General features: G+C 44.7%; 2 protein-coding genes and 1 non-coding gene across 6 annotated transcripts in view; 1 reads left to right on the top strand and 2 right to left on the bottom strand.

The window, feature by feature from the left end:
* On the top strand, positions 1–23,749 carry Cnn3 (calponin 3). The gene is made up of 7 exons (XM_070007716.1): positions 1–270; positions 16,748–16,869; positions 17,055–17,121; positions 18,347–18,484; positions 18,874–18,990; positions 21,804–21,950; positions 22,667–23,749. The coding sequence occupies exons 1-7, from the start codon at positions 214–216 to the stop codon at positions 23,006–23,008; spliced, it is 990 nt and encodes a 329-aa protein (XP_069863817.1). The 5' UTR covers positions 1–213; the 3' UTR covers positions 23,009–23,749.
* Positions 11,064–11,187, bottom strand: LOC138817389 (small nucleolar RNA SNORA40). Its single transcript, XR_011368845.1, has one exon. It is a non-coding gene; the product is annotated as a small nucleolar RNA SNORA40 (small nucleolar RNA).
* Slc44a3 (solute carrier family 44 member 3) overlaps positions 23,151–27,740 on the bottom strand; it is a 62,555-nt gene continuing 57,965 nt past the window's right edge. For all 4 annotated transcript variants that reach the window (XM_070007711.1, XM_070007715.1, XM_070007712.1 and 1 more), the window contains 2 exons: positions 27,429–27,665; positions 23,151–26,435 (listed from right to left, as the gene is read on the bottom strand). In XM_070007711.1, coding sequence (XP_069863812.1) covers positions 26,331–26,435; positions 27,429–27,665 — 342 coding nt within the window. In that variant the 3' untranslated portion in view covers positions 23,151–26,330. The remainder of the gene's footprint in view (positions 26,436–27,428; positions 27,666–27,740) is intronic.

Genomic DNA, 27,740 nt, shown 5'->3' with positions numbered 1-27,740 from the left:
CCAGCGCGTCTGTTCGGAGCGGACCCGAGCCTCCGCGGGACCCCGAGCACCGAGTGGCCGAGGCACCGCCTCTCCTTCGCGTCCCGGCTGCTTCTGCCCCGCGCGGGGGGACCCAGCTCCGAACCTCTCCCGCGCCGCCACCCCTCGGGGCCAGGAGCGGGGACACCGAGTGCCAGGGACTCCCGCACCCCAGCGCAGCCTCCTCCGGGCACCATGACCCACTTCAACAAGGGCCCCTCCTACGGGCTCTCGGCCGAGGTCAAGAACAAGGTACGCCGGCCCCGGGGACCCTGCGAGACGCCGCCGGGGCCGGGGAGACCCCGCGAGACGTCGGGGTAGACGGCGAGGGGCGGGGGGCGCCCGACGCCGGGACCGGGGGCCGGCGGGGTGGGGACGCCGAGGGGACCCCGGGGTCCCCGACCCCGGCCGCGGTCCTGGCTTTGTTCCCGCGTCGCGGACCGGGACTCGCGGCGGGCAGGAGGCTCCCCGGACGCCCGGAATCCCGCCTCGCCGGCCCCTCCGGGCTTGGGGGTAGGGGAGGAGAGAGGGGGGCGGCGGCGGGACGAGCACCCCTCCGGGAAGGGGGCGCTGCTGCGCGGTCCTCGCCCTTAGTCGGGGCTCGGCGTCGCGCCGGGGTCCCCGCGAGCAGCCGTCTCTCCCGCTCCCGTGCGCGGGGCCCGGGCTGCGGTGGGACGCCCCCCCCTCTGCGCTCCCCTTCCACCGGCGCCCCCTCCGCCGCCGGGGGGCGAAATGCGGCGGCGACGTGGCCGGCTTGGGCCTCTATTGTCTTCGTCCCGGGTGGGGGGGGGAGGCGGGGAGGGATCCTGGCCGGGGTGGGGGGGGGGGTCCCGCCGACCCCGAGGGCGCCCCGCAGGAACGGACCGGGTCCGCGGAGCCGTGGGCAGATTTCTCCCGAGACAAAGCCGGAGCTCAGGGCGCGCGCGCTCTTGGGGAGCGGAGTCCGCTGCGGATCGGGGACCACTTAAAAAATAAAACCCGGAGAAGTTTGAGGCTGGTGGCTGTCACCGCGCCGCAGTCTTTGTGACTTACTTCTGTGCGGGGTTTGTTGGCCCGGGGCGGTTGGGGTTTTGGTGACGGTCAGCCTGCCCCCCCCCCCAAACCTAAGAACGCATCATCGGGTTGATCTTTGTAACTTTTTGGCCTGCCTGCGAAAGAGATGAGGGGCGTCCCGTCCCCCCCCCAATCCTCTCCTTCCTTCCTTCCTTCCTCCGGGCCTGCATTCCAAGCCCATGACATCAAGGGGTTCGGGGGGGGGGGGAACCAGCCAATCGGCGTAGAACCGCGCACAGGCCGCTCATTGTCTCCTGGCTGCGGCTCGGGCCCGGGCGCCACAAAGGAGGGCCGTCGGGGGTTTCGTTCCCGTTAACCTCCCGGGAGCCTCCGCCCGGACGGCCCACCGCGGGGAGAGGGCACCCGGCCTGGTCAGGTCTCTGACATTCCCCCCCCCACGCACACACCCCGCCGCCGCCGCCGGGGGCTGCGGGTGTCCGCGGTGGGAAGCCGATGCCCCCCTCGCCAACCCGGGCAGAGTGTGCGGCGCGCTCCTGGCCCGCTTGCCCGCTGTTGGGTCCTCCTGGCCTCCTTCGCCTCCTGTGTGGTTCAGTGTATTTTGAACCGGCCTGGAGATGGGAGTTGGTTTTAGTCTGAGCATCTAATCTGAAATCGTTAGGATTTTCTCCTTTCCAGGCCATCTCCGTTTCCTGTGTCGTTTTTTTTTTTTTTTTGTTTTTTTTGTTTGTTTTTTTTTTGTGATGGACCTGGGGCTTGGACTTAGGGGCTGGGCACTCTCCCTGAGGTTTTTGTTTTTGTTTTTTGTTTTCAAGGCTAGTTTCTACCACTTGAACCACAAGTTCCACTTCCAGCTTTTTGGTGATTAATGGGAGATGATAGTTTCAGGACTTTCCTGTCCAGGCGGGCTTTGAACCGCGATCCTCAGAACTCTGCCTCCTGAGTAAGGATTATAGACAGGAGCCATCGACACCCGGTTTTCGCTCCTATTTTAAAACAGTTTCATAATTTTTTTCTTGGAAGAGACAGAAAGGTGAGAGGCTTGTTGTGTACCATTTGAGTATAAACATCTCCAACTGAAAACTTTGTTGGAAAATATTGCCCCTTGCTTCCTTCCATGGTTTACAAATCAAGCTTTAGGGGGCCTGGAGCTGATCAGAGAGCGGGAACTGTTGGACGCCTTGCTCTGGCCTGGATCTTGCACTTTAATTACAACTCCGCCTGTGATTCTTGGCGGGGTGAGATCTGCCCGCTCTCTTTACCTTTGCATTGTAAATGAGCTACTGATAACTTTGGCTGTCCTTCAAGTAGTCCACAGGCTTTTCCTGGATGTTAAGAACCAAGCTGCTTTTCTTTTTGCTGACTAATGTAGCCAGCCCCTGCCTTTTTCTTAATTCTAGTTGAGCAAACCCAAAGAAATTCATAGACTGGGGCTAGATCACTATAATTACAAATGTTTCAAACAGCAAAACCTTGCTTTTCAGAACCTTTGGAAAGTTAGTTATATAAAGGCCGTGGGGTTATCCCTTTACGCATTAAACCTATTTCTTTTTAATAACCCCTCTCGTTTATGTGGTCTTTTCATACAGTACCCTTTCATAGGAAGTCTTTTGATCTTAACCAGTAAGCTAGGATTACCCAAAGACCTGGACTGAGGGGGACACAGAAGCTCAGAAGGGGTGTGGTCACTCAAGGTCACTCAAGAAAGTTGGAATAGTCTAGTTTCACCTTTACAAGCAATGTCTTAGTTCAGTGAGGTATGTAGATGTTTCTACCACAAGTCACTTTTGTCTGCCCCTCTCCTTATTTATTTTTGTCACCCATCTGTCTCTTCTTGACATTTGATAATTCCTCTTATGCTGTTTCTCATCTGTTCTAGGCTTGGAAACCAAATACCCATGCTCGCTAGCCTTTGCATGAGATAGTGGTACATCTCATATAGTTAAGCCTCATGGCTTAACTGTTGGATAAAGCATGGATATAAATGGAAGGCTGGTGGTACACACGTGTGATCTCAGAATTTGTGGGGCTGAGGCTGGATTGTGAGTAAGGTCAGCCTGGGCCACATGGTGAGTTCCACATCAGTCTTGACTACATAGTAAGAGCCTGTCTCAAAAAACAACAGCAAAACAAAAAAAAAACTCAGTTGGACTCAATGATTCACACCTGTAATCTTACCTACTTGGGAGACTTAGAATAGGAGTATCATGGATTGAGGCCAGCCCAGGCAGAAAAGTCGTGAGGCATCTCAACCCATTGCTAGGCTCAGTATCCTTCATTCCCTTGACATCTCAACCACATGGGAGGCTGAGAGTGGGAGGACGATTGTTCCAGGCTGGCCCAGACAGACAAGTCTGTGAGGCTCCTTCTTCATAGAAAGGAAGCTTGATGTGATGCGTATGATGACTGGTCTGGTTGGATGGAGGCCTGCAGTGGGGGGAGATCCTGACCCTGGCAGCCTCAGGCAGGAAAAAAAGCCCTATCCTAAAAATAACCTATGAAAATCCCCTCTGGAAGCATGGCCTCTGTATCACTGCAGCCTAGCGAATGCCTGGCCTGGAGCTCAGACCCCAATATTGCCCTCATCCCCCTAAAAAGAATGGGTACGTGGAAACATGAACTATGACATTCCTTGGTTTGGGCACCTTGCTTTTTTTTCTTTATGTATTATACAATTTGTATGTTGATTAGAATGTCAGATATTGTTTCTTAAAACCTCATTTAACTCCTTTGTACAACAACTTAAAAAGTAATAATGAAAATGAACAAATGCCCTCATTGAACAGTGAAAAAAGCATAAGCATTTTGGGGAGGCTGTGTGGACTTCAATTCAAGCACACATGGGTTCTAGTCTCCCCTAAGTTCTTTACTTCTTTGTTTGAGATTGTCAAGTTGTTTAAAGCCTCTACTGGAAGGAAACTTGAGTTTCCATCCCAAAACCAAACACTGCACTAGGAGGTGTGCCTGTTTATGTGTAGTTACTCAAAGATCTCCTTGTAGCTATTGACTCTTAGTAATAGGATTTCTTGGATTTGCATATCCCTTACTCTCTAAGTGTTCTATTTGTATTAATCAGTCATTTTGATCTACATTTTTATCTGTGAAAACTGTTCAGCAAATTGAAGGAACCTTTAATTGTAAATGCTTTGTTTTTCGGTGGTATTGGGTTTTGTACTTAATTGTACAAATTGTACCCAACGTATACCCAAATTGTACCCAGTTTGTACCCATTGTACTTTCCAGACTGGTGCTAGACAAGTGAGATAGGTTGAGCTCTGCTTCCAGCTAGACTTTTGCTGGTTACTTTGGAGATGGAATCTGATGGACTTTTCTGGCTGGGCTAACCCTGAACCGAGATCTTCTAAGATCTCAGCCTCCACAGTAGCTAGGATTACAGATGTGAGCCACCGACACTCAGCCAATCTTAATTAGATACTTTTAACTAGTAAATTTCCAGGGGGGGGGCATCTTTAAAATTAAAATATTTGACTAGATGATAATATATAGCAGAATATAACAAACTTTAAAAAAAATGGGACAAGAAGTTGAAACTAGCATTAAAACATGGCATCCTTCAGCCTAGGTTAATGAAGTCTTACATAATAACAAAGGGATGCCTAAATTATGATGTACAGAGAACCATGATATGGCCATGGCAAAGTAGAAGATGCTGGTCTAACCAGTCAGTGTAGGATAGCAACACAAAATGCTGTTGTCCTTCTATAGGTTGAGCCTGGCCCTCAGTGCAATTGGGGAACGGAAGGAAGGCACAGATATCCCAGTGACTTAAAAAGGATGAGGAAAAACAGTTGGCTCTAAACAGAGCCAGCGAAGCTTCTGGAATGTTGAGGGTGCCAGGAAGCATGCCCTCTCTGGGACTTGCAGCAGATGCAGCAGGGACCTTTCTTATAGAGAGTAGGGAAAGTGGAGGAAATAAATCGGGGTGTGGCAGGACAGCTGACGTGATTTTAGCTCAGAACCTCCATTCCGGGAGGAGGCTGGGCCTGCAGGATGGATGGCTCATGTGCATTCCATCTTCTGCTCCCTGGAATGCGATTGGAACAAAGGAGCTGCTTTGGGACTCTTTCTGGTTACCGAATGCTATTCCTCAGCAGGGGAAAACCATTTAGAGGACTTAATAAGAATAAATGAGACAATTCTGTAGTTAGCAGCTAGGGATCAGGAAGGTCCTTCAGCTGGGGCTGCCAGGGACCTCTGGACCACAGCTGCTGGCCTGTGGAGTGAACTGAGGAAAGGAGCCTCAAGGTAGAGCCCCGAGGTGACTCCAACTGTAAATGAAACCTTAAAGTAGAGCTCCAGAATTACTGGGAAAAGGCGCAGGTGGCCTGCCTTAACGTTTTCAAGTTCAGAAGTCTATCATTTTTAATTAAACTTGTAATGGTGTCTCTTCCATCAGAGGGGTTTGCTCAGTAACTGATGGTTGAAACTGGAAATTAGCCCCACGTAAGAGAATGCAGAAGTGTAAATACATAATGTTTTAGAATGGTGTGATGATTTATATCACTTGCTTGCCTTTTTTTTTTTTTTTTTTTTTGGTCTTAAGTAGTTTATTCATTAATATTACCCTGCATGCATACATCACTGAGAGAATTCTATCCGGGTTGTGATTTGTGGATTATCTCCTAAGAAGACACCTGTTTGGTCAGGGTTCTTTTCTAGACTCAGTTTGAAGTCAGGGTCACCTTTGGAAAGCTTTGGCCAATGCTTGCCTCTCCCTGCAGACCTGTAGAAGTGGCCATTTGGCAAGTCAGCAAGCCATAGCTCCTGCTGGCGGCTGACCATTTTGGTTTGTCCACTTGCTTTCCCCACCTCCCACCCTCATCTTGACAAAAAAACAGATAAGGAAGATTGACTCCGATGAAAAGAGGAGAGAAGCACCAAACTTTGCTCTTTAAAATACTCACACTTACTGTGGGATTTTCATGGGGATTCTTGTCCTGCTCCTCATCCCAGGACGGCAGCTTTTGGTGCTCTTCTTTTGTGAAGGTTGCTCTGTGCGCCTCACCTGCTCCCTTAGATTAATGCAAAGGCATTGCCAGTGCTGCCTGCCATCCACCAGAAATAACTGCTTTTCCCTGTGCCTGCTTGTCCATCCAGGTTGGGCTTGAGGATTATTGAGGGGTGTTTTATGTTGTTGTTGCTTTCTTTTTTTTCCCCCACCCCACTTATCTGTGTATTATGAGCTGTGATTAATGTTGGCTGTGACCATTGGATGGTTTTGGTACCTTGGTTTCCAGGAGTATGAGCAAATGCTAACCCTCCAGGAAACTTGTCCTTAGAGTTATTGGCAGGTTCAACATTATTTTAGGCATTGCCGACTGTGGCATGGGTCCTGTTCATTGGTTCTGTTAACTCCCAACCCTCAGCCAAGTAAGATTTTTATTAAGGATTTCTGGAACCCAAGGGTAGATCCTAGTTTGTTTGTGGGGACTCAGGCTTTGTCCTTATAGAAATTCATACCTTGTGGGTTTTAGGAAAACATAACCAATGAATCTTTGTCAATTAGAAGATGTTTTCTTGCTAGATTCTTGTTAGAGAGGAAGTTGTTGAGCCTGGGCCTCAAGAACTTGAATACTGGTTTGGATCCTGGTTTTACCAGATGTACTGTGGGTTTGGAACAAGTGGCTTCTTATCTTTGTATCAGCTCAGTGGAATGAGGATATGGTAATACCTGTGCAGCAATGTTGGGAGAAATTAATAAGGTGGTTAAGTCAGCTCTAGTGTTCAGGATACTAGTGCCTGGAGCACACTGCATAACTGAGAGCCTTGGTTCCCTGAAGCTGACTGGGCTGGCCAAGTCGTGCATTCTGAGCTGCTTTTATCTTCTAGATGTTGATAATACCTCCAGAAGCTGACCACTCACTCAGGAATCTGTGTCTGGATGAGGGGACTGGCGGAGCAGGGCTGCAGTGTCTTGGATGTGATGTCAGGAAAGTCAGGAAAGTGATGGCCTCCTGGGGTCCTTGTGCAGGCCTGCCATGTGAGATCCTTGGCTCACTGCTCTTGCGTCCTTCTGTCCACATGGCCCTCAGTGTCCAGGAGTTTTTTGTAGAGCCAGAACAGAGCTCTGTAGAGCAGAGCTTTCAACATGGCAGCTTTCTGCTTGTTCTTTGATCTCTTTCCTTCTTACTCTCTCCCCTCTCTCCTTCTCCTCCCTCTCTCCTCTTTCTCCTTTATCTTTTCTCTCTTCTCTCCTTCCCTCCTCTCTCTCCTTTCTCCCCTCTTCTCTCCTCTCTCTTTTCCTCTCTTCTCTCCTTTCTCTTCTTCTCTCTCTCCTCTCTCCTTTCCATTCTCCTCTCTCTGCTCTCTGCTCTCTTTCTGCCTGGATGCTGTTCCCTGAGCATTTGAGCCTCAGCTCCACTTCCAGTTTTCTAGTGGTTAATTGGAGATAAGAGTTTCACAGACTTTCCTACCCCAGGCTGGCTTTGAACTACAATCCTCAGATCTCAGCCTCCTGAGTAGCTATGATGACAGGTGTGCATGTGAGCCACCGGCTCCAGGCTTGATTTCTCAACACGATACTTCTTTTGTTTCTTAATTTCAGACAGGGCTTGTTTCCCTCACCCAGTTCACTGCTAAGCCTTTGAGTGAGTCACTGAAAGCTCAAAAGTTTTGTTGTTTTGTTGTTGTTTTCATTTTTTGAGTCCTGTACCTGCAGGGGGTACGAGGTTGAGAGTGAAGAGGGTATGTGGGCAGAGAAGAGGAGAGAGCCTCCCAGTATCTTCCCTCCTACCCTGGGACTGGAAAGCTTCCCAGGGGGGAGTGATTCTTCAGTGAGGCATCTACAGAGAAGAGAGGTCCATTTTGCCTGGAGGGACACTTTGAGGGTGGTCCTAACCTAAGCTGGGAGGGACTATTTTCTACCTCCCCCCAAGCATTCCCCAGGGGAACCTTATTCAGTGCTGGATGAAGCTGGCAGGGATTCCCAAGTTAGTCTTATTTTTTTCCTCTTCTGAATGTGTAGACTCTGGTCTGTGGTGTGTGTGGGTGTGTGTACACACGCGCGTGCGTGTGCATGCCTGGGACTTGAACTCAGGCATGGGCACTGTCCTTGAGCTTTTCTGCCCTAGGCTAGTGCTCTACCACTTGAGCTGCACCTCCACTTTCCACTCCCGCACTTTCCTACCTGGGCTGACACTGAAGGGTGATCCTTAAATCTCAGCTAGGATTCCAGACACGTGGCTGGGTTGTGGTCTTCCCCCTCCACTTCCAGCTTCTCAGCCTGCTGCCCAGGCTCTAGAAGTGATGGAGTGCTTCATTGTTACACTTTTCCCTCTGCTTTTGTTGCCCATGGAGGAAACAGGAGAGAAAATAATCAGTACCATGTGTAGCGATTTTCGTAGAGTGGGTCAGTTCAGACACACGACTCTGCTTTGGGCAATAGCAACAGTGGGTCATACCTTGCTTCTAGTCAAGTATAGAAATTGCATGTATGCAAAGCCCCAGATGGCAATCTTGGGTTCTCTGGTGCTCTGCAGCAAAACCAGACCCCTCAGGCTGCTCTGCAGACTTAAGGTACATTTGTTTCTGGTTTTCCCTTTTCTTCAAGCCCTGAATGTCAAATTAAAGCCCTCTTACCCACTACCTCACCCTGCCCCCATCTTGCCAGCCAAGCCAAGCTTTCATTTCTAATTTTCTTCCTTTCCAGCCTTCATTTTCTTTCCCCATTTTTTCTTCTCTCCCTGGCAGTAGCTCTGTTGTGGGTACTTCCCTACCTCTGTCTACAGTGCCTGGAAAACATGCCTGTGGCATTTGCTACTTTGTTTAAAGAAGGGCCTAGAGAAGGAGGAGGAGAGTGTTTTATTTCAGAGACATCTCTGCCGTAGATGTCCTTTTTTTCCCTTTGCAGTACTGGGACTTGAACTCTGGGCCTGCACTTGCCAGGCAGCTCCTGCGACCACTGCCTTTTGGCTTTAGTTCTTCTGACTTCCCGTAGGGTCTTGCGTTTTCCTGGCCTTGAACCTGGGTCCATCCTACTTCTGGTGGCTTCCAGCATAGCTTAGATGACACGTGTGTGCCACTACTACCTGGTGTATTGATGGAGATGGGATCGTGGGAACTTTTGGGGGCAGCTGGCCTCACCCCTCGATTCTCTTGATCTCTGCCACCTAAGTAGCTGGGATTTACAAACATGAGTCACTGTACCCATCTTTGCCAAATATCTTATTGTGAACTTTTGCCCCATGCAGACAGCACCCCTGGCAAATTCCTGTGGGCTGCTTTAAAGCAGTGCTTTTTAAAAAACAAAAACAAAAACAAAAACAAAAACACTGGCAACTATTCCAGTGTATATTTGTCTGATTCAGAAATAGCATGTATTACCAGCACATTCCCCTACCGCCACTCTCCAGATGGATTTTAAAATGTTGTCCAGACTGGTCTCTAACTGCCAGGTTCCAGAGATTCTGCTGCTTCAGCCTGCTGAGTGGCTGATACTATAGTTGTGTTATGCTGTACTGGCTTGCCACCTTGGGATGGACTTGCTTCTCTGGGAATTGAGAAGACTATGCGTCTAGCCACAGACCCTAAACTTGTCTTACAAAGAATTACATTGTATTAGGTATTTATCTAGAGATGGTTTTAAAATATACGGACAGGGAGGCTGGAAAGGTAGCTCTATGGTAGACCCTCTGGATTCCATCACTCACAAAGTATATTGGACAATGTGTGTAGGTTATTTACGAATACTGCTTTAGGTACTATTTGTTTCCCAAGGGGCCTGAGCATCAGCTGTGCTGGTGTCTGTCGGGGTTGGTGAATGTTCTGGAACCAGTGTCCCATGGTTACTGAGGGACTGTGTTCACTGGAAAGGAGGGTTGCCTTCCAGTGTCAAGTATTACTGTTGGCATGAATTAACCTATGATCTGTGGTTTTTAGCAGCGGAAACTTGGCACCTGGCAGAGACATGGGATTTTAACCCAAGCAGTCTGTTTCCAGAATTTCTCCAATGTAATCCTCAGCCCAAGGAGGGGGCAGGGGAGAAAGGCACGGAGTGCGGGAGGGCGGTCAGGGAGGCGGGTCTGTACGTGTTCAGGTCTGGTTGTGAGCAAGCCCTGGCCGAAGCCTGGGAGGCTTTTGCGGTGGGTCACGACGCTGTCAGCACTTCCAGAGAACTTTCTCCTGCTTTCCTGGGCTCTCATTGCCTCACAGTGACCTATGAGGAGGTGCCTTTACTGTTGTCCTGGGGGCTGCCTCCCAGCGCCTTCTTCCTTCAGGGATGGAAAAAAACTGGACCCTGACTGGCTTTACAGAGGAACTCTGAGTCTCCTATTTGATCACTTCCTGCTTTGATGTATATATAAAAAGAACTTGGACTCCAGTGTTATCTGGTAGGCCTGGGTTTTGAACTTAGAGCCTCCTACCTGCTTGGCAGGAGTTCTACCATTTATAAACCAGCCCTTTTGTGCTTTAATGATTTTCCGGGAATCTCACAATTTTGATTGGGCTGGCCTTAGATGGTGATCCTCTTGCCTTTTCTCAGGTAGCTAGGATTAAGGCAGGATCTCACTGACTTCATTCAGGCTGGCTTCCATCTGTAATCCTTCTGTCTCTGCTTCCTGAATAGTTGGGATTATAGCAGTGTGCAACCACCATGGCTTATTTTTGCCCTGGCTGGCCTCCAACCGTTGGGATTACAGTCATGCACCATCACACCCAGCCCTTACCTTGTCTTAGGTAAGATTTATGCAAGCTTCATGGCATGTGGGTATTTGAACTTTAACCCTACCCTCCCCCACAATATCCTACTTAAAAAATAAACCAAAAACATTTTTTGTGTGAAAAAATGAACCAATAGGCCTCAAAAAGCAGCATATGTTTTTATATTCCATTTTATGAGACACAGTTACTAATTTTTTTTACAAAGAGGAAATGGGAAATTCCATCCTATGGCTTAATAGAAACCTCATATCCTCTCATTTTCTTCTTTCTTTTTCAGCTTTCATGTCAACTTTATTCTGAGCCAGCCTTCATGAGTTAACCATACTTCCATCACTGCCAACTATTGTAGGAATCATATTCCTTCTTACATGTACCAAAACTCATAAACACGATTCTGGGTTGCAAGAGAGGATTTACTGTTTGCATCTGTCTGTAAGGATTTGTTACAAATTAAACAAAGATACATACACAAGTGCTTCTCCTTTCCTTTTCATGAAAGGGGGGAAAGGTGGTTTTGTCTTAAATACTCAACATACTTGTTATACTCCTGTCCACACTTACTCTACCTTTTGTGTGTGTGTGTTTGTGTGCTTGCACCAGCCAGTACTAGGGCTCTACCACTTGAGCCACATACTCAGTTCTGACTTTTGCTGGCTAATTGGAGATAAAGAGTCGTCCAGCCTTTCCTACTCAAGCTGGCTTCAAACTCCAATCCTCAGATCTCAGGCTTCTTGGAGTAGCTAGGATTACAGGTGTGCCCAGCTTCTTCCTTCACCTTTAAAATGAGGCACTTGAGCTAGGAAGGTGGCTCAGTGGTAGAGTGCTTGCCTTGCATGCATGAGGCCCTGGATTCGATTCCTCAGCACCACATAAGCAGAAAAAGCTGGAGGTGGCGCTGTGGCTCAAGTGGTAGAGTGCTAGCCTTCAGCTGAAGAGCTGAGGGACAGTGCCAGGCCCAGAGCTCAGGCCCCACAACCGACAAAAAAAAAAAAAAAGTCACTTGCGCTCTGAATGCTGTGCAAAGCCATCTCGTAGTAAGGCTTCCTGCCACCCCCACCCCCAAAGGCATTCATGATCTGAGATCTAGATGTGGGTCCCCAAGGGAGTTCCAGAGTTTCCTAAGGCTGGCTGAAATGCTGAGATTGTTTCTCCTTGTTGTCCCCCGCCCCCAAAGCTCAGGAGGAAGTGGTATGGTATCTGAGCATTTTGACTCCAGTTTGGATCTACAGACAAGCACGTGGATGGCTGGTCGGTGACCAGGGAGGCAGTGGACTCCCCAGACCCCTGCTGATGGGAGAGAGCTTCTACAGCCCCTCTGTCTTCAGGCGTTGTACCTGTGGCAGATTGGCTATTACCATCCTCTTCAGCAAAATCTCTGTAGATCTCTAAGATTCAGGAGCAACCTCTCACCCGGAGCCAGTGCCTGCCAGCAAGTCCGCTGCTGTCTGTGCTGCCCACATTCACACCTGTGTTCTTCCCTACTTGCTTACTTAGTCTGTCTCCTTGCAGATTTATCCCAGGATGCACCTGGATGTCCTCCAGGTGGCCCCAAAGTAATCTTTTGTTTTTCTCAGGTTATTTTGTCACAGCAACCAAAAACTGCCTCATGCACTGACTGTAACATGTCTGGAGAAAGAACACTGTGGTGTCACATGGGCACTTGACTGATCTCTGATGTCCCTAGCAGCCAGTCCTGCTGCAGACATGGTTTTCCATGGCTTTCGAATGTCTTTGGCAAGTTGGCTCAGGTTGATGGGGAGGAAGGCATTGTGGACATCCTGATGGAATTATAAGTGTGCAGCGATTTTTCTGTGGAATCCTCATTCTTCCCCTAAGATAGAGCCCTGCTTTGCGAAGACGGATTACTTCTTCCCTTTTATCAGCTATGGTATGAAAGGAATGTAAATTTGGGATCAAAGACTATATAGGCTAGAAGCTGAAAGACCCTGGCAGACCAGCGCCTTTGGTAGTACGTGGGTCCCAGTTGTGGAGGTTTTCTATTGATTATGAACAATAATTGTTCATAATAGAAAACTTCATTCCTTTCCATTCAAGCTGATAGGAAAAGTTTGCAGCACTTCTGGAGTGCATCATGTGTTGGGTGGGGCTTTACCTGTGGGGCTTCCTTTTTCCTGAAGAAATGGAGACCTGTGGGGGAAAGACCAGCAGGTACTTAATTAAGATATCTCTGGAATTGCAAGCACTGAGTTTTGAAGTTAGACCCCCAAAGCATGTGATCTTTAGTCTGATTAGACCAATGTGAATACTTTAAATTTTTGCTAAGATGTTAGATGTTTATAGGGTCTGTTCTGTGAGGAATTTTTGGTAGGGAAGAAATACTAAAGCTTGTTGGACTGTTCTGGTTTGAAGTGTCCAGAATGCAAAGTGATATATCAAAAGGAAGGGAATTTGAGGTAACAGGACATTTCAGATGAAAATGTATTTAGTTGAGATTTTGAGACTGTTCCTATTTTAACTCCCATTTCCCTTTCTTTATTTTAAATATATGCCTTAATATGTCTTAGTGATTACCCCCCTCCCATCATCTTTAACACACCCTACTTAGTATTTGTCTCTTTCTAGACTGAAGAACTGGGCAAAATGATTTTTTTTTTCCCCGGCCATTCTTGGTTGTGGCTTATGTTTTGTAACTCCACCAAAGCTCCACTTCTGCTCTTTTGGTGGTTAGAGATAAGAATGTTACTTGCAGTTTTTAAAAGTCAGATGGAAAAAAGCAACTGAGTCCTAGAAAATAGAAAATGTAATTTTAAACTATTCCAATAAAGCTGGATCTGGAAGGGGAGTTTGAAAAAAAAAAAAAAAAGAATGTTACTTGCCTGCCAGGGTTGGATTTGAACCTCAATCCTCAGATCTCAGCCTCCTGAGTAACTAAGATTACAGGTGTGAACCACCAGCCCTTGGCTTGTGTTGTTGTTTTTTGCTCAAGGCTAGTGCTCTACCATTTGAGCCATAGCTCCACTTCGGGATTTTTTTGTGGTTAATTGGAGATAAATCTTATGGAATTCCAGCACCAGCTGGCTTTGAGCAATGATCCTCAGATATCAGCCTCCTGAGTAGCTGGGATTACAGGTGGGAGCTACCCACCACTACCCAGCTAAAACCAATTATTTGAAGGTAATTATTTTTGTTACCAGAAAGATATTATCATTTTTCTTTATGTTCAGGAATTAAAGCTTTTTTGGATGAAAGTAGTTTTTATTTTTTAAACAGAAGGTTTAGTTGTTTTCAGCTCCTTGCTTTAAAGAGATCATACTTTTGGGGCTCTACTAACTAGAAAAACATTTAAGTATTTGGGATAAAAGTCTTTGTTGCTTATTTAAAAGATAAAAGAACAGCCAAAGGTAAAACAGCAAGATGATACGGCTACAGACCTAGGGTCTGTTTGGTTTGGGTTTTGTTTTGTATTTATTTGTGTCAGTACTGAGGTTTGAACTCAAGGACTCAAGCTTTTCCACTCAAGCCTGGTGCTCTACCACTTGAGCCACACCTCCACTCTTGGCCTTTTGCTGGTTAATTGGAGGTAAGAGTCGCAGGTTTCTCTGTCTAGGCTGACTTTGAACTATAATCCTTAGATCGCAGTCTCCTGAGTACCTAGGATTGCAGGTGTGAACTATCGGCACCCAATTGTTTTTGTTTTGTTTCTGCCAGTCCTGGGGTTGAACTCTGAGCCTGGGCACTGTCCCTGAGTTCCTTTGTGGTCAAGGATAGCACTCTATCACTTGAGGCACAGAGGCTCTTCCAGCTTTTTCTGTGATTAATTGGAGATAAGAGTTTCACAGACTTTCCTCTTGTGGCTATCTTCAAACTGCAATCCTCAGATCTCAGCCTCCTGAGTAGCTAGGATTACAGGTGTGAGCTACTAGTACTCAGCTCCAGTTACTTTTTTAGATAAGAGTCTACGATCTTTCTAATAATTTCCGGAGTAACTGGGATTACAGTGGTAAGTCACTCTACTGTAGGCTGAGAATGACTTCACTTGTTTTTAATTTTAATTTTTTATTATAAAAGTGATGTAAGGTAGTGACTTTCAAAAAAAAAATCTCAATTCACATTCAAAATTTGCTTCCATAGCAATTGTTATGGTACCCATGAGAATACTAGCTTCTGTACTTTCTTACTCCCTTTCATCCATACCTCTGGTTTATGCTGTTTATATTTCTAGTCAACCTAGAAAAAGATTCCAGTATGAAAATATAGTCAGGACTTAGAGATTTATCTTTCCATTTCTACCTTGCCCCAAGAGGGGGAAGTTGGGAGAGAAGGTCTCTGTGAACTTCACGAGTGCTCACATTGTGTTTCAGTCATATCTTGAGGCTCTTGAGCCTGTACCAGGTCCCTGCCTCTTCCATTTATTTGAACTTGGAAATGAGATCTTTTCCCATCTTCAGACTTAAACCATGATGGTAGAGGGGACCAGACCCTTTGCTTTTAGGCCCCGTAGTGGACTTCAGTTTTGAGTGATGAGAGGTGAGATGCATCCTGCAGACCTTTTCCAGTTCTCTCTCTTGGAAAAGAGCTGGATGCAGCCTGTAGGTCTGTATTCCAACACAATGGGCCTAGGGCACCTCGAACTTTCTGCCTGGTTCCCTTGTGACAGCTCAGACTACATTATGTGTATATATTCAGTCTTTACCCAAAGAGAACAGAGTATTTGTGATCTCTCCTTGTTCCCCCCTGTGATCTGCTTAGTAACTCATTGAATGGCCTCTTAAGAGGTCTTAAGGTTTTTAAGAACTTGAGCGTGCGATTTTTAGTGATATTTTGTTCTAAATTGTATTTTTAAAAACTGAAGTATATCGTATCTTTCAAAACCTGTATATTCCTAGTAGTCTTGGCATATGTAATAATAATAGCACAGCATCAGTGTTGCTGTGTTGGCCTTTATTGCTGAATTCTGCCAGTAAAAAGTTAACCAGTTTTCTTTCGTTCTATTCAGTATTTGTTGTCAGGTACTGCAGTAGGTACTAAGACAAAATGGTTTGTCTTTCCTGTGAGGCGCCTACATGAACAGTTTCAGTGGTCTACATTTAGTACTGAGGAAAGAGCATGTGTGCATGTGTGCATGTATCCCTGTCTGTCTGTGCGTGCAGACCATGTTCTGTGTATCTGGCTGAAGAGAAGGCAAGTGCCAGAACTTCCTAGGTAACAGAACTACATTGAGTGTGATCTGTGCTGGCTAATTGAGATACTGTATAAAGTAATTTTGTATAATTTTCTCATTTTTTTTATTGATTTTTAAAATTTTTATTGTTATTATTGAGATGATGTACAGAGGGGTCACAGTTATACAACTCAGGCAATGAGTACATTTCTTTTTGGACAATGTCACCCCCTCCCTCACTCTCTCCCAGTTTTTCCTTCCTGTCCCCACCCACAAGTTATAGCATTCATTTTCGACAGTGTCTAGTGTACCACTGATGCATTTGTTCACCCTTTGTCCCTCCATTTCTGTGGCCCCCCTTACCCTCCCAAAGACAGGTAAATGAACAATCAAGACAACAAGAAGATGAAAACAGCAACTAAGAAAAAAACTTCTTGCTTACATTTCTCCGAGTTCTTTTTGGTCAATATTATTTAGTATGATCAGAGGCACATAGGCATTGTGCCTGTGTGTTCCTCTCCCAAGAGTATCTTCCTTTGGTCCCATCATTTTTTAATATGATGATTGATGACTTGATCTTTAAAGTTTAAATCACATGTGATGTCATAGTGTCCTCTACTACTAAGACCCTGTCATTTCCTGTGTGCCTGACTTCCAGTCTCTTCATCTTGATGGATGGTCTTTCCTTAGTCCCAGCTTTTCTCCATTTGCTCTTCAGAATTTCTCATGACCATCATCACCATCAATTTGTGCTTAGTTACCAAAGTTAAACTCATCGCTGGTGCGTGTCACTTCCTGCCAGTTCTTGGGGTGGGGTGGGGGTCTCCGGGCTTAATGAATGCAAGCAGGGCCCTGCATCGGGACTTGGTGGTGCTGTGGTGGAATGGCTCTGAAGCCACTGACCTTGTGTTTCAGATTGCTTCCAAGTATGATCACCAGGCGGAAGAAGATCTTCGCAACTGGATAGAAGAGGTGACAGGCATGAGCATTGGCACCAACTTCCAGCTGGGCCTCAAGGATGGCATCATCCTCTGCGAGTAAGGAGGCCCCGGGGATGGGGCCCTTCTGCCCCATGGGTCCTTCCCATGGCTTCCAAAGGCATTGTCTGGGACTGGGATATTGTCTGTCCAGTGAGCCCTCTACCGAAGTGCTTACTGATTCAATATTGCAGTTCTTGTTTGGCCAGTCAATAAGCGGTTCTGTGTATTTTTTTTGCCTTTAGACTCATAAACAAGCTACAGCCAGGCTCTGTGAAGAAGGTCAACGAGTCCTCGCTCAACTGGCCTCAGGTAATCACCAAGCAAAGAGCCTCAGCCTCTTGCCTCTAGTTGGTGTCTTTTTTTTGGGGGGGGGGGAGATGAGGAGGGAGATAAGGTCTGGCAGTATAGCCTAAGCCAGCCCTGAGCTCACAGTCCTCTTGTTTTGCCTCCCAAAGTGCTGGGATTATAGGCAAACATACCACACACAGCTAGTTTCTTTTTATTTGGTAGACAAATGTCAAGTTTGGAGGGTTTTTTTTTTTGTTTTGTTTTGTTTTTTTTTGTTGGTTGTGGGGCTTGGACTCTGGGCCTGGGCGCTGTCCCTCAGCTCTTCAGCTCAAGGCTAGCGCTCTACAACTTGAGCCACAGCGCCACTTCCAGCTTTTTCTACTTACGTGGTGCTGAGGAATTGAACCCAGGGCCTCATGAATGCAAGGCAAGCACTCTACCACTGAGCCACCTTCCCAGCCCTGGAGTTTGGTTTTGTCACTCTAAAAAAAATGTTTCCATAATGACTATTTGTTTAGCGTAGAAGTTTGCCCTGATTCAGTCTTCACACTTTCAAAAAGCATTTCACACAACTTACATGGGAGATACAAATTAGACATATTAGGAAGGAAATGGAACAAGCAAGGCATTTAATATAATTACTTCTTTTCAGCACAGTGTATCAGATGTAGTTTTAGTTCATGAATGTGTATGATTGAGTAATTTCAGGTATTTATTTGGCCTTCAAGTTGTACAAAGGAGTTATACAAAGGGGTGTCAATTCAACATGTCTGTTTATGAGCACAGTGCCTCTTGACCACAGTCACCCCTTTGCTCATTCTCCCCATCTCTTCTACCCCGCTAAGAATAATGTTTTGAGATAGGAGAGATTGTGGACAATTAAATAACCATGGGTTTATTTTTCAATTAAGAATAAAGCATGTAATAGATTACTTAGTAAGTGTGTAATCTTGGATAAAGAAAATTCCAGGCCTGGTTAACTCTAACTGTGATATAGTACAATTCTTCAAAATGTAGAGGGAAGATTTTTGTCCTTAAAGAGCTAGAAAAAAAAATTGCTTAAATATTAAGGCCATTATGTAACTCCTTTTTCAGAGAAAGTTGTGCTTTTGTGTGTGTGTAACTGACCAAAAATTCCTTGCCAAGTACTTTCCTGTCTGTCATCTTTAAGTCATGAAGACTTCAGATCTTAGAATGTCAATATTTAGCTTGCCACGTTAGTCATGTGCCTCTTTTTCCTCTACAGTTGGAAAATATTGGCAACTTTATTAAAGCTATTCAGGCTTATGGTATGAAGCCACATGACATATTTGAAGCAAACGATCTTTTTGAGAATGGAAACATGACCCAGGTTCAGACGACGCTGGTGGCGCTGGCAGGGCTGGTATGTACATGTCTTCAGGGCTGGTTAACTCCATTCCCCTCGTGTCAGTGTTGATGGATTTCATCATTGTCCCCTCCCACAGGGGTTCGGAGCATGGCGGGGGGGGGGGTGGGTAGGCCCTGTGTCTTCAGTAATTATTAGCTTTGCAGGGAGGCTGTGATATTATTAGCTGCCTCAGATTTTGATGGGTTCATTAGAACCCACACATTTCAGAGGGTACAGTGTGACACTGATTAGCCTGAAATATGTTTCTCCGGTCTAGTGTGGACTTACCTAATGAGGCTTGTGCCTGTGGACCTAACATTTCACCAGTCCCTCTACAAAACTGTGCTGGCAAAAAAAAATCTCTAAAGTGTGCCTATTCAGCTGCTGTAATTGTTTCTGTCCAGGCTAAAACTAAAGGATTCCATACAACCATCGACATTGGAGTCAAATATGCAGAGAAACAAACAAGACGTTTTGATGAAGGAAAATTAAAGGCTGGCCAGAGTGTAATTGGTTTGCAGGTGAGATGTTACTGTTTAGTTACTCGAGCTCATTAATTACTGCCATGCAAAATGTTATTTCTCTCATACGTAAGGTATAGGTAAAGGTACTATAATCTAGATTTCTTGGGTGGATATGTGGTCTATACAGTATTATGTAGATTTCTTAGGTGGGTATGTGGTCTATACAGTATTATAAATGTAGATTTCTTGAGTGGATATGTGGTCTATACAGTATTTATTATTGTTGTACTAGGGCTTGAATTCAGGGCTTGGGAGCTGATCCTTAGCATTTTTGCTCAAAGTTGGTAGTCTAGAGCCACAGCTCCATTCTTTTTTTAGTTAATTGGAATTTCATGGCCTTTCCTACCCAGGCTGGCTTTAAAATGTGATCTTAAATCTGAACCTTCTGAGTAGGTAGGTTTATAGGCATGAGCTACCCGTGCTCGGCTTACAGTTATTGCTATTTGAAAACCTATAAAAAGGATTGAGAGTTATTGCTCAAGTGGTAGAGCACCTGCCAAGGAAACATGAGACCCTGAGTTCAGACTTATGTATTTCTAAATACATTAAAAAAAAACAAATAAGTAACAAAATACAGTCTATAGAAATGGCCGGTGATTCTGGAAAACATTCCCAAGTATGTCACCTGATTTGACAGCTTTCTCCAGGAAATGAGAAGTGTTTTTTTCTGAAGTCATACCATTTCTAAAAAGAAAAGCTGTATAAATTTCTGAACATGGTTGACCAAATGAAGTGTTTGTTTGTTTATTGTTGTTAATATTATTGTTTTGCTGATCTGGGACTTGAACTCATGTCCTGGGTGTTGTCCCTGAGCTTTTTTTGTTCAAGGTTAGCACTCTACCACTTGAGCTACACCTCTACTTCTGGCTTTTTGTGGTTAACTGGAGATGAAACTCTCATATACTTTCTTGCCTGGGCTGGCTTTGAACCATGATCCTCAGCAGACTCCTGAGTGGCTAGGATTACAGGCGTGAGCCACCGGCATGTGGCAAAATGAAGCAGTTTTATAAGACTTTAAGGCCAAAGTCATTCATTGACTGGGACACTAAACCCTATAAAATCCTGGCAAATGCTTGTTAGGATGCCTTTTCCTTCACATGTTACCCTGGAGAGAGGCACAAACACATCCTGGCCAAAGGCTTTGTGTGCTGTGGACATCCCCCCTCTCCCCTCTGAGTCTCTGGGGTGGGTTTACTTTTAGAAAGTACAAAACAATGAAGAGTGAGAAATTAGAAACCTGATTTTCCAAACTAGTCTGTTGGTTAAATTACAACTTGTTGAACTTGGAAACTTGTTACGTAAAAATAAAGCCATGTTTGAAAGGTTAAGGGGAAAGTTTGGTCATAAAATACTGTGAGCAGTGTGTTTTTAAAAAAAATTTAAGTATGTTCATGCATTTTTTTGTAACTGTGTGTCAGTCAGTATATGTACAGTTATAGAATTGTATGCAGACCCATAAGTTCTAACTGCTGGTTGGCATTGCTCTACCACAGGTGCACAAAATGCTAGAACTCCAGTGAGTTTCGCCTCTTCCTTTTTGGCTTTAATATGCCTTCTGAATCTTTTTCATTTTATGTTTAGTAATAAAAGCTTTCCTTAATGTTTTTATGAGCCAAAACAAAACCTTCCAACGGTAGAATGGAGAACACGGTGCTTGATTGGTCCTAAAGGCACAGAGTTCTCAGTGGGGAAAAGAAATTAATTGTTCCTTTGGACTTGGCTGAGTTCTGATTCCTCATTCTTCCTGTTTCTGGCTCTGGCCAGTGTATGAAAGTTGAAGTTATAAATTGTAGTTCTTTTTCCCATGAGAATGTTGGTGATTTTGAAGCTTAAAAAAAAATGTTTAATAGCTGGGCCCAGTGGCTTATGCCTGTAATTCCAGCATTCAGGAGGCTAAAGTAGAAGATTGTGCATTTGAGGCCAGCAAGGTCTATATTAGTGAATCCTGTTTCAAAAACAAACAACCAAGTGCTTATTACGGACCTGGTATTTACTCACACTTTTTAAACTTTTTTCTAACTCCATAGCTGGAGTTAGAAGGCACATTTATTGTCTGGCCAGATTGCTTTAACCCATTTCCGTGACTGAAGCAGGTAGCCAGCCTTTAGTGTGCTTATCTGAGCTATAATGAGGAAGAGAAGAGAAGCGTGGAAATAATGATCCATATTTTTGCCACTGTAATATTACATAGGCACGTGTATGTGTGGTTGCTTATGCTGTGAGGTAGCATCAATATATATTTTTTAAAGATTTTAAAAAATTAGTCCTTGAATTTTGTATATATACATGTGCACGTCGGTTCTGGGGCTTGAACTCTGGGCCCGAGTGCTGTCTCTGACCTTTTTTTCTCAAGGCTAGTGCTTTACCACTTGGAGCCACTGCCCCATTTCCAGTTTTTGGGTGGTTAATTGGAGATTTAGAGTCTTATGGATTTTTCTACCTGGGTTGGCTTTGAACTGCAATCCTCAGATCTCAGCCTCTTGAGTAGCTAGGATTACATAAGTAAGCCACCAGTGCCTGGCTAGTCCTTGGAATCCTGTTTGCAAAACAAACCTAGAGGAGAATTAACAAATTAACAAATTGGTCCTCTGACAAACATAAGTTCTTAGGAACTTAGCCAAGCCACATCTTTCCACCTTTTTTTTTTTCTTTTTGTTTTGGTGCTAGGAAATCAAACCCTGAGCCTTGTATGCAGGAAGGGCTCATTGTCACTAACCACATTCCCAGCTCCATCTTTATTAGCAGCAGAGAATGTCGGGTATGAGGTTGCCATCTGATCAATAGCACTCATTTTCTTTCCACCTGAAAAGATGGGAACCAACAAATGTGCCAGCCAAGCAGGCATGACAGCCTACGGGACTCGGAGGCATCTTTATGATCCCAAGATGCAGACTGACAAACCCTTTGACCAGACCACAATTAGCCTGCAGATGGGCACCAACAAGGGAGCCAGCCAGGTGAGCAATGCCTTCCTATCTTACGGCCAAGAGCGTACCCTTACTTCATTCTCATTCACCCCAAAACACAAGGATATTTTTTTCAGCATAGTATATTGAGAGAATATGCTTCAGGAAAGTCAATTTTGCTGAGAAAGCAAAAGAATGAAAAGGCCTTTTCTCTCACAGTCACCGAAAGTGGGGTGTGGCTTGCAGTTTTTGTTGGCAGTTAGAACAGCTGGCCTTTCTACCTAAACCAGAAGGAAAAACAGATGTGTGTGTCCAAGTAAAAGATCGCACTGTTTAAAGGCTGGCTTTTATTTATTTACTTATATTTCCTCTTTTAGTTTAGCTTTTAAAGGGGACTTTTTAAGATGATAGGTAAGATTATCTCATGTTTCTCTTTAGACCTCTTAAACTAGAATTCTTATAACTGAGCTTCTAAGGAACACATTTTCTGTAAAATGTTAAGTGGATCCTAAAATGGTAGCAAAATAGTTCTTCGGTAGCATTGCATCATGATGACATATGTTAACGTATTTCCTGTTAAAAACACTTCAGAGGGAGAACTTTCCCCCCATCTAAGTGAGCTGTACCCCTGCACCCAAGGAGGATCTGCTGCATCCACTCTCACACTCAGCGTGAACATCACACTTTATACAACACGAACAGGCATAGATTTATTTTCATGTGTTTAAGCTGCTGTGTGTAACCTGTGTATCGTGTTCTGATCCCAGGCAGGGATGTCAGCACCAGGCACCAGACGAGATATCTATGATCAGAAGCTAACATTACAACCAGTGGACAACTCGACCATTTCCCTGCAGATGGGGACCAATAAAGTTGCTTCCCAGAAAGGAATGAGTGTGTATGGGCTTGGGCGGCAAGTGTACGACCCCAAGTACTGTGCTGCCCCCACAGAACCCGTCATTCACAATGGAAGTCAAGGCACGGGAACAAATGGGTCAGAAATCAGTGATAGTGATTATCAGGCAGAATACCCGGATGAGTACCATGGCGAATACCAGGATGACTACCCCAGAGATTACCAATATGGTGACCAAGGCATTGATTATTAGAGTCACAGAGGCGATCAGTATATAGTCCATTGATTTTTATCCAGTGAGAACCAAACTAGCCTTGAGTAATTTTTATCTTGTCTTCCTAAAACACTATTATGCTTCTTGTACCTTTTTTTTTTTAATGCCTTACATACATTCCTTTTTCCTTTTTCTGCCTCTTCCCTAAATAGTTGCCTTTTAGTGCTGTAACAGTTAAATCCTACAGCCTAGCCAGTAACCTGCAAGTGAAGTAAAAAGGAATACTGTGAAAGAGGAATTCTTGTACAGCCAGTTCTTTTATTAAAGACCTATGCATTTTTACGATCTTACACTTAAGCTGGTTTTTTCAAACAATAGGAAAGTTTTGTTTTGTTGTTGTTTTTTTTTACAGTTTAGCAGATCTGGTTTCTACATGGAAGACTAAACTCATGTTTATTGCTACACGTGGCCTTTGCCAACTAAATCTAAGATGCAGCATTTTAGAAATTTTCATATCAATGTCTACAGTATTGTTTGCTAATTTTTAAATAAAGTCATGATCGGTGTGCATTTGTGATTAGATGTGTACTCATTCTCTTACTGAGGCTGACAGATCTTGGCGGAGAGGTAGGCCTGGGGCGTGCGGTTGAAGTCTTCATTTGTGCCAATGTATCAATGTGGAGTTGCTCTGTTTTCTTCAACTGTATTTATTGCTGCATTTCTCAGCATAAACTTATCCCATTGTATTTTTTATAAATAAATATTTTTTTTTGGAACATTCATACGAACCACAGGCTGATTATTTTCTGGCTAGCTTCCAAATAGGCAGGATTAGATTAAGAACAACGGTAACAACAGAAAGTACTTTCCTGGGTGCTCTGATAAGGTACTTTAACATTTTATTCAGTCTAGCCAACATTGTACCCTGAGCTTAGGACATAGAAACTTAGAAAAGTGAACATTCTAGCTCTGAGCATGTCTGTAGTGAATGATAGCCAGAAGTGGCCTGACCCTTGCTGATTTCACTGTTTTGAATATTCTAGATCCGAAGTTTAGTAAGGAAGAATATTTTTGTGTGTGTCTGTCCTGAGGCTTGAACTCAGGGCCTGGGTGCTGTCCTTGAGCTTTTGTGCTCAAGGCTAGTGCTCTCCCAACTTGAGCATAGCTCTATTTAGGGCTTTTTTGGAGGTTAATTGGAGAGAAGAGTCTCATGGCCAAGCTGACTTTGAACTGTGATTCTTGGATCTTGGCCTCCTGAGTAGCTAGGATTATAGGCATGAGCCACTGGTGCATGGCTAAGAAGTTAATATACATACTGTAGGGTGAAAATAACATACTGCATCAGAAACAGGACGTGCTGTTTGATTAATAATGACAAGGCTACAATCAAAGTAGCAAGCAGGTAACTCACTTTCTGACTTTATCTCAGCCAAATGATTTCTTCTGGTGGGACTTGACCTGTTGCAAGACTTGGGAATTTAAACAGTTCTTTTGCTGACACCGATAAGGAGGCTGTACATGTGCTCTGAACCACAAAACTGAAGTTTATTTGTCCCATTACAAGTCAGTTCAATGTTTCTAGAAACTGCCATGTGCATCCCTTTCTTAAAGGAAACTTAAAGGAACTAAGCTAATTGAGTGGTATTGTTTAAGAACAAATATACACACGTGCGTGCACGCACACATACACACACATATAAATCTATATGTATAGATTTATATCTATACATATAGTCTATAGTGTAGACTATGGCTTTGAGGAGGTGATAGGGGAGGGGAAAAGTCTTACATCACATTACTTGCCCTGCAATGAAGTCACATTGAACCTCCTTGTCAGGAGGGAGGGTAATGCTACCCAGACATCTAACAAATGAGGCTGCTAATCAATGTGCTAGATGTTCCTATTTGTTTAAAAAGGAAAAGCTCCCCCAGATACTTGTGGCTCATGCCTCTAGTCCTAGCTACTCAGGAGGCTGAGATCTGAGGATCGAGGTTTGAAGCCAGACCAGGCAGGAAAAGTTAAGACCCCACTAAGCACTAAAAAGCCAAAATTGGAGCTGTGGCTCAAGTGGTAGGGTACTGGCCTTGAACAAAGAAGCTCAGAGACAGTACCCAGGTTCCAAGATCAAGCTTCAGTGGCACTCAAAAAAAGGGTGTATGTGTAGTGGTTTGGGGGAGATGGAGGAGAAGATCTCCCCTTACCCCATCTAAATCTCCAGAGTCTAGGTCTAAGTATCACAAATCTTCCCCTAAGTGCGTCCCAGATGAGACTATAGTTGTAATATACTCAGGCTGTTGGCTAATTAAAAAATAATCATTTTTATTGTTATTAAGATACAAAGGGATACCATTTCATAAGTCAGGTAATAAGTACAATTCTTTTTGGACAATATCACCCCTTCCTTTGCTCCCCCCCACCAAGTTTTCCCCTCCTATTGGCTCATTTTAAGTTCCCTTCTGCTTGATACCAAATAAATTACATCTTTCAAAATTCTGTTTATCTCTGTGGAGGCCCAGTTGTAGTGAGGCCAGACTTACATTAGGTCCCTAATGTAAGAATTGTACTTTGAAGAGTTGATAGATTTTTGCATATTTATAGGAATAAAGTCCTGCTTTGCAGAAAAACAGCATTCCAGACTTCTGCTGCCACAGGCCTTTTATAAAAATGGTGTATTGGTTTTATGCTCCCAAACTCAGATGGATTTTTCCTTCTTTCCTTTCTTTAAAAATGGTTATTATAAAGGTGATGTAATGTGGGATTACAATTACAGAGGTCAAGTAAGGAACACATTTCTTTTGGGACCACGTCACTCCTTTACCTTTTTGGAAAAAAACAAAACCAAAAAACATTTGTGAGACAAGGTCTCACTATGTGGCTTAGATTAGCCTCCAATTTTTATCCTCCTATTTGAGCCTCCTGAGTGCTGGGTTTACAAGGATGTACCACCATGCCCAACCACATACTTGTTTTGCCGGTCTTGGGGCTTGAACTCTGGGCCTAGGCGCTGTACCTGAGCTGCTTTTGCTCAAGGTGAGCATTTTACCACGTAAGCCACAGAGCCACTTCAGGTTGTTTTGTTTTTTTGGTTATTTTTGAGTTGTTTATTGGAGATAAGAGTCTCACAGTTTCCTGCCCAGGCTGGCTTTGAACAGCAGTCCTCAGATCTCAGCCTCCTGAGCAGCTGGGATTATAGTCTTGATGACCAAACACTTGACTACACATGGTTCTTTTCAAATTGGTGCACATGAATGGGGTATTAAATGTTCCCAGTTGGTATCATATGTGTTGAACATGCAAACCATTGTGGGTCTTATCAGATCATTGGCCTGGAAGATCACTTTCTCCAGGTACAGGTGTTTCTTATGTCCCAATGGGCCGGAGTTCTGTTCCCTCCTGATTCCTCAATGAGTCCTTGTTTTGCTGGGACGTTGAGTTGCTAAATTTCTGGGTCCTTTTTACAAAGCTCTGAAAAACAAAAGAGTGAAGGAGGTGGTGTGTCTGTGCTGTTGGGAACCATTTATTAGTTTTCGGCCTTGTAGTCTGAGGGAAATTAATCCTTAAAAGTTTTATTTTCCTGTGGAATTAAAATTTTGGGGTGGCAAGTTGAGGTCTGAGACTTCAAAGTGCAGTTTTAACTGCAAGAGTAGGAATCAGGAAAAGACCAAGCTAACTTCACACAACCACCAGAAAGAGCCAACTTCCAATTCTCTGCCTCCCGAGTAGCTAGGATTATAGGTGTGAGCCACAAAGCCCCTTCTGTTTTTATTTTTAATATAGAAACATGAGGATACATGAATTGTAATAAAACCATAGAGGTGCTTATTAAACTTCATCCTGCTGAACTGAGAGTGCTTTGAGTGCTGTTTAAAGCTAACAGGGTTTTCACACTGAAGTTGTTTGTTTTTGTATGTGTGACAACAATGTAAGATGAGGATTCCACTTGATGCTGGCAAAAGATGGTATCATTCTGTTGTGGGGAAAAAAAAATCCCTGTCTAGGCAGGATAAGGCAGATGAGCAATAAGTGTGCTGCAGAAAAGAACAGATGCCTGCTATTTCCAGATACAGCTGGGCACTGCTCAGGGTGTGCCTTGCTTAATGGAGGGCCTGGGGACTACAGATGAGTCAGTACTGGCACAGAAAGCCTGGTCTACAGTGTGTCTCCCTCTCCCTCTTCAGCTCAGTGGGTTATGACATACAAAATGTCTTAGAAAAACATCAGTTGTTAAACTCAGACTGCCCAAGTATCTAACCTATAGCCTTTAGGTGCAAGGGTATTGGGTTGACTGCTGTAGCTCAGGTCCTTTGGTGCTGCTATGACGGAGGAGCTACTGCCATCTTTCTAGGGATGAGGTTCAACTTTGGAAAGCTGAGCTCACTCAGGTCTGTGTAGCGATAGAACCTCTCAGAGCTCTGGAAGAGGAATGAGGCTTGCCAAGGAAACGAAATGTTTGCTTACCAAAAACTCTTGGTCCATGAAGTAGGGCTTTTCTGCAGATCCGTCATTGGTTTCCAGGTCCACAGCAAAACACAGGAGAAGTGTATCCAGCACAGTTCCAAACACAGACAGGAAACTGTGAGCCACTAGATAGGCAAAAAAAGCCACCAGTAGCAGAGGGACTGTCCATACCTGGAGCACACGGTTGTAGTTAAATGCCATCAGCCCTCCAAAAACAGTGTAGCATACCACCAACACCTGTCCAAAACCAGAATTTGTTGAAATCTATAAATCGATTGGTTAGAATGTTCTAGAAGTGTGTGTGTGTGTGCG

Source organism: Dipodomys merriami, unplaced genomic scaffold (genome assembly GCF_024711535.1).
Source record: "Dipodomys merriami isolate MVZ:Mamm:240054 unplaced genomic scaffold, mDipMer1.0.p SCAF_7, whole genome shotgun sequence".
Lineage (NCBI taxonomy): Eukaryota > Metazoa > Chordata > Mammalia > Rodentia > Heteromyidae > Dipodomys > Dipodomys merriami.
Note: the sequence above shows the minus strand (reverse complement) of the source record. Positions and strands in the feature narration are given on the sequence as shown.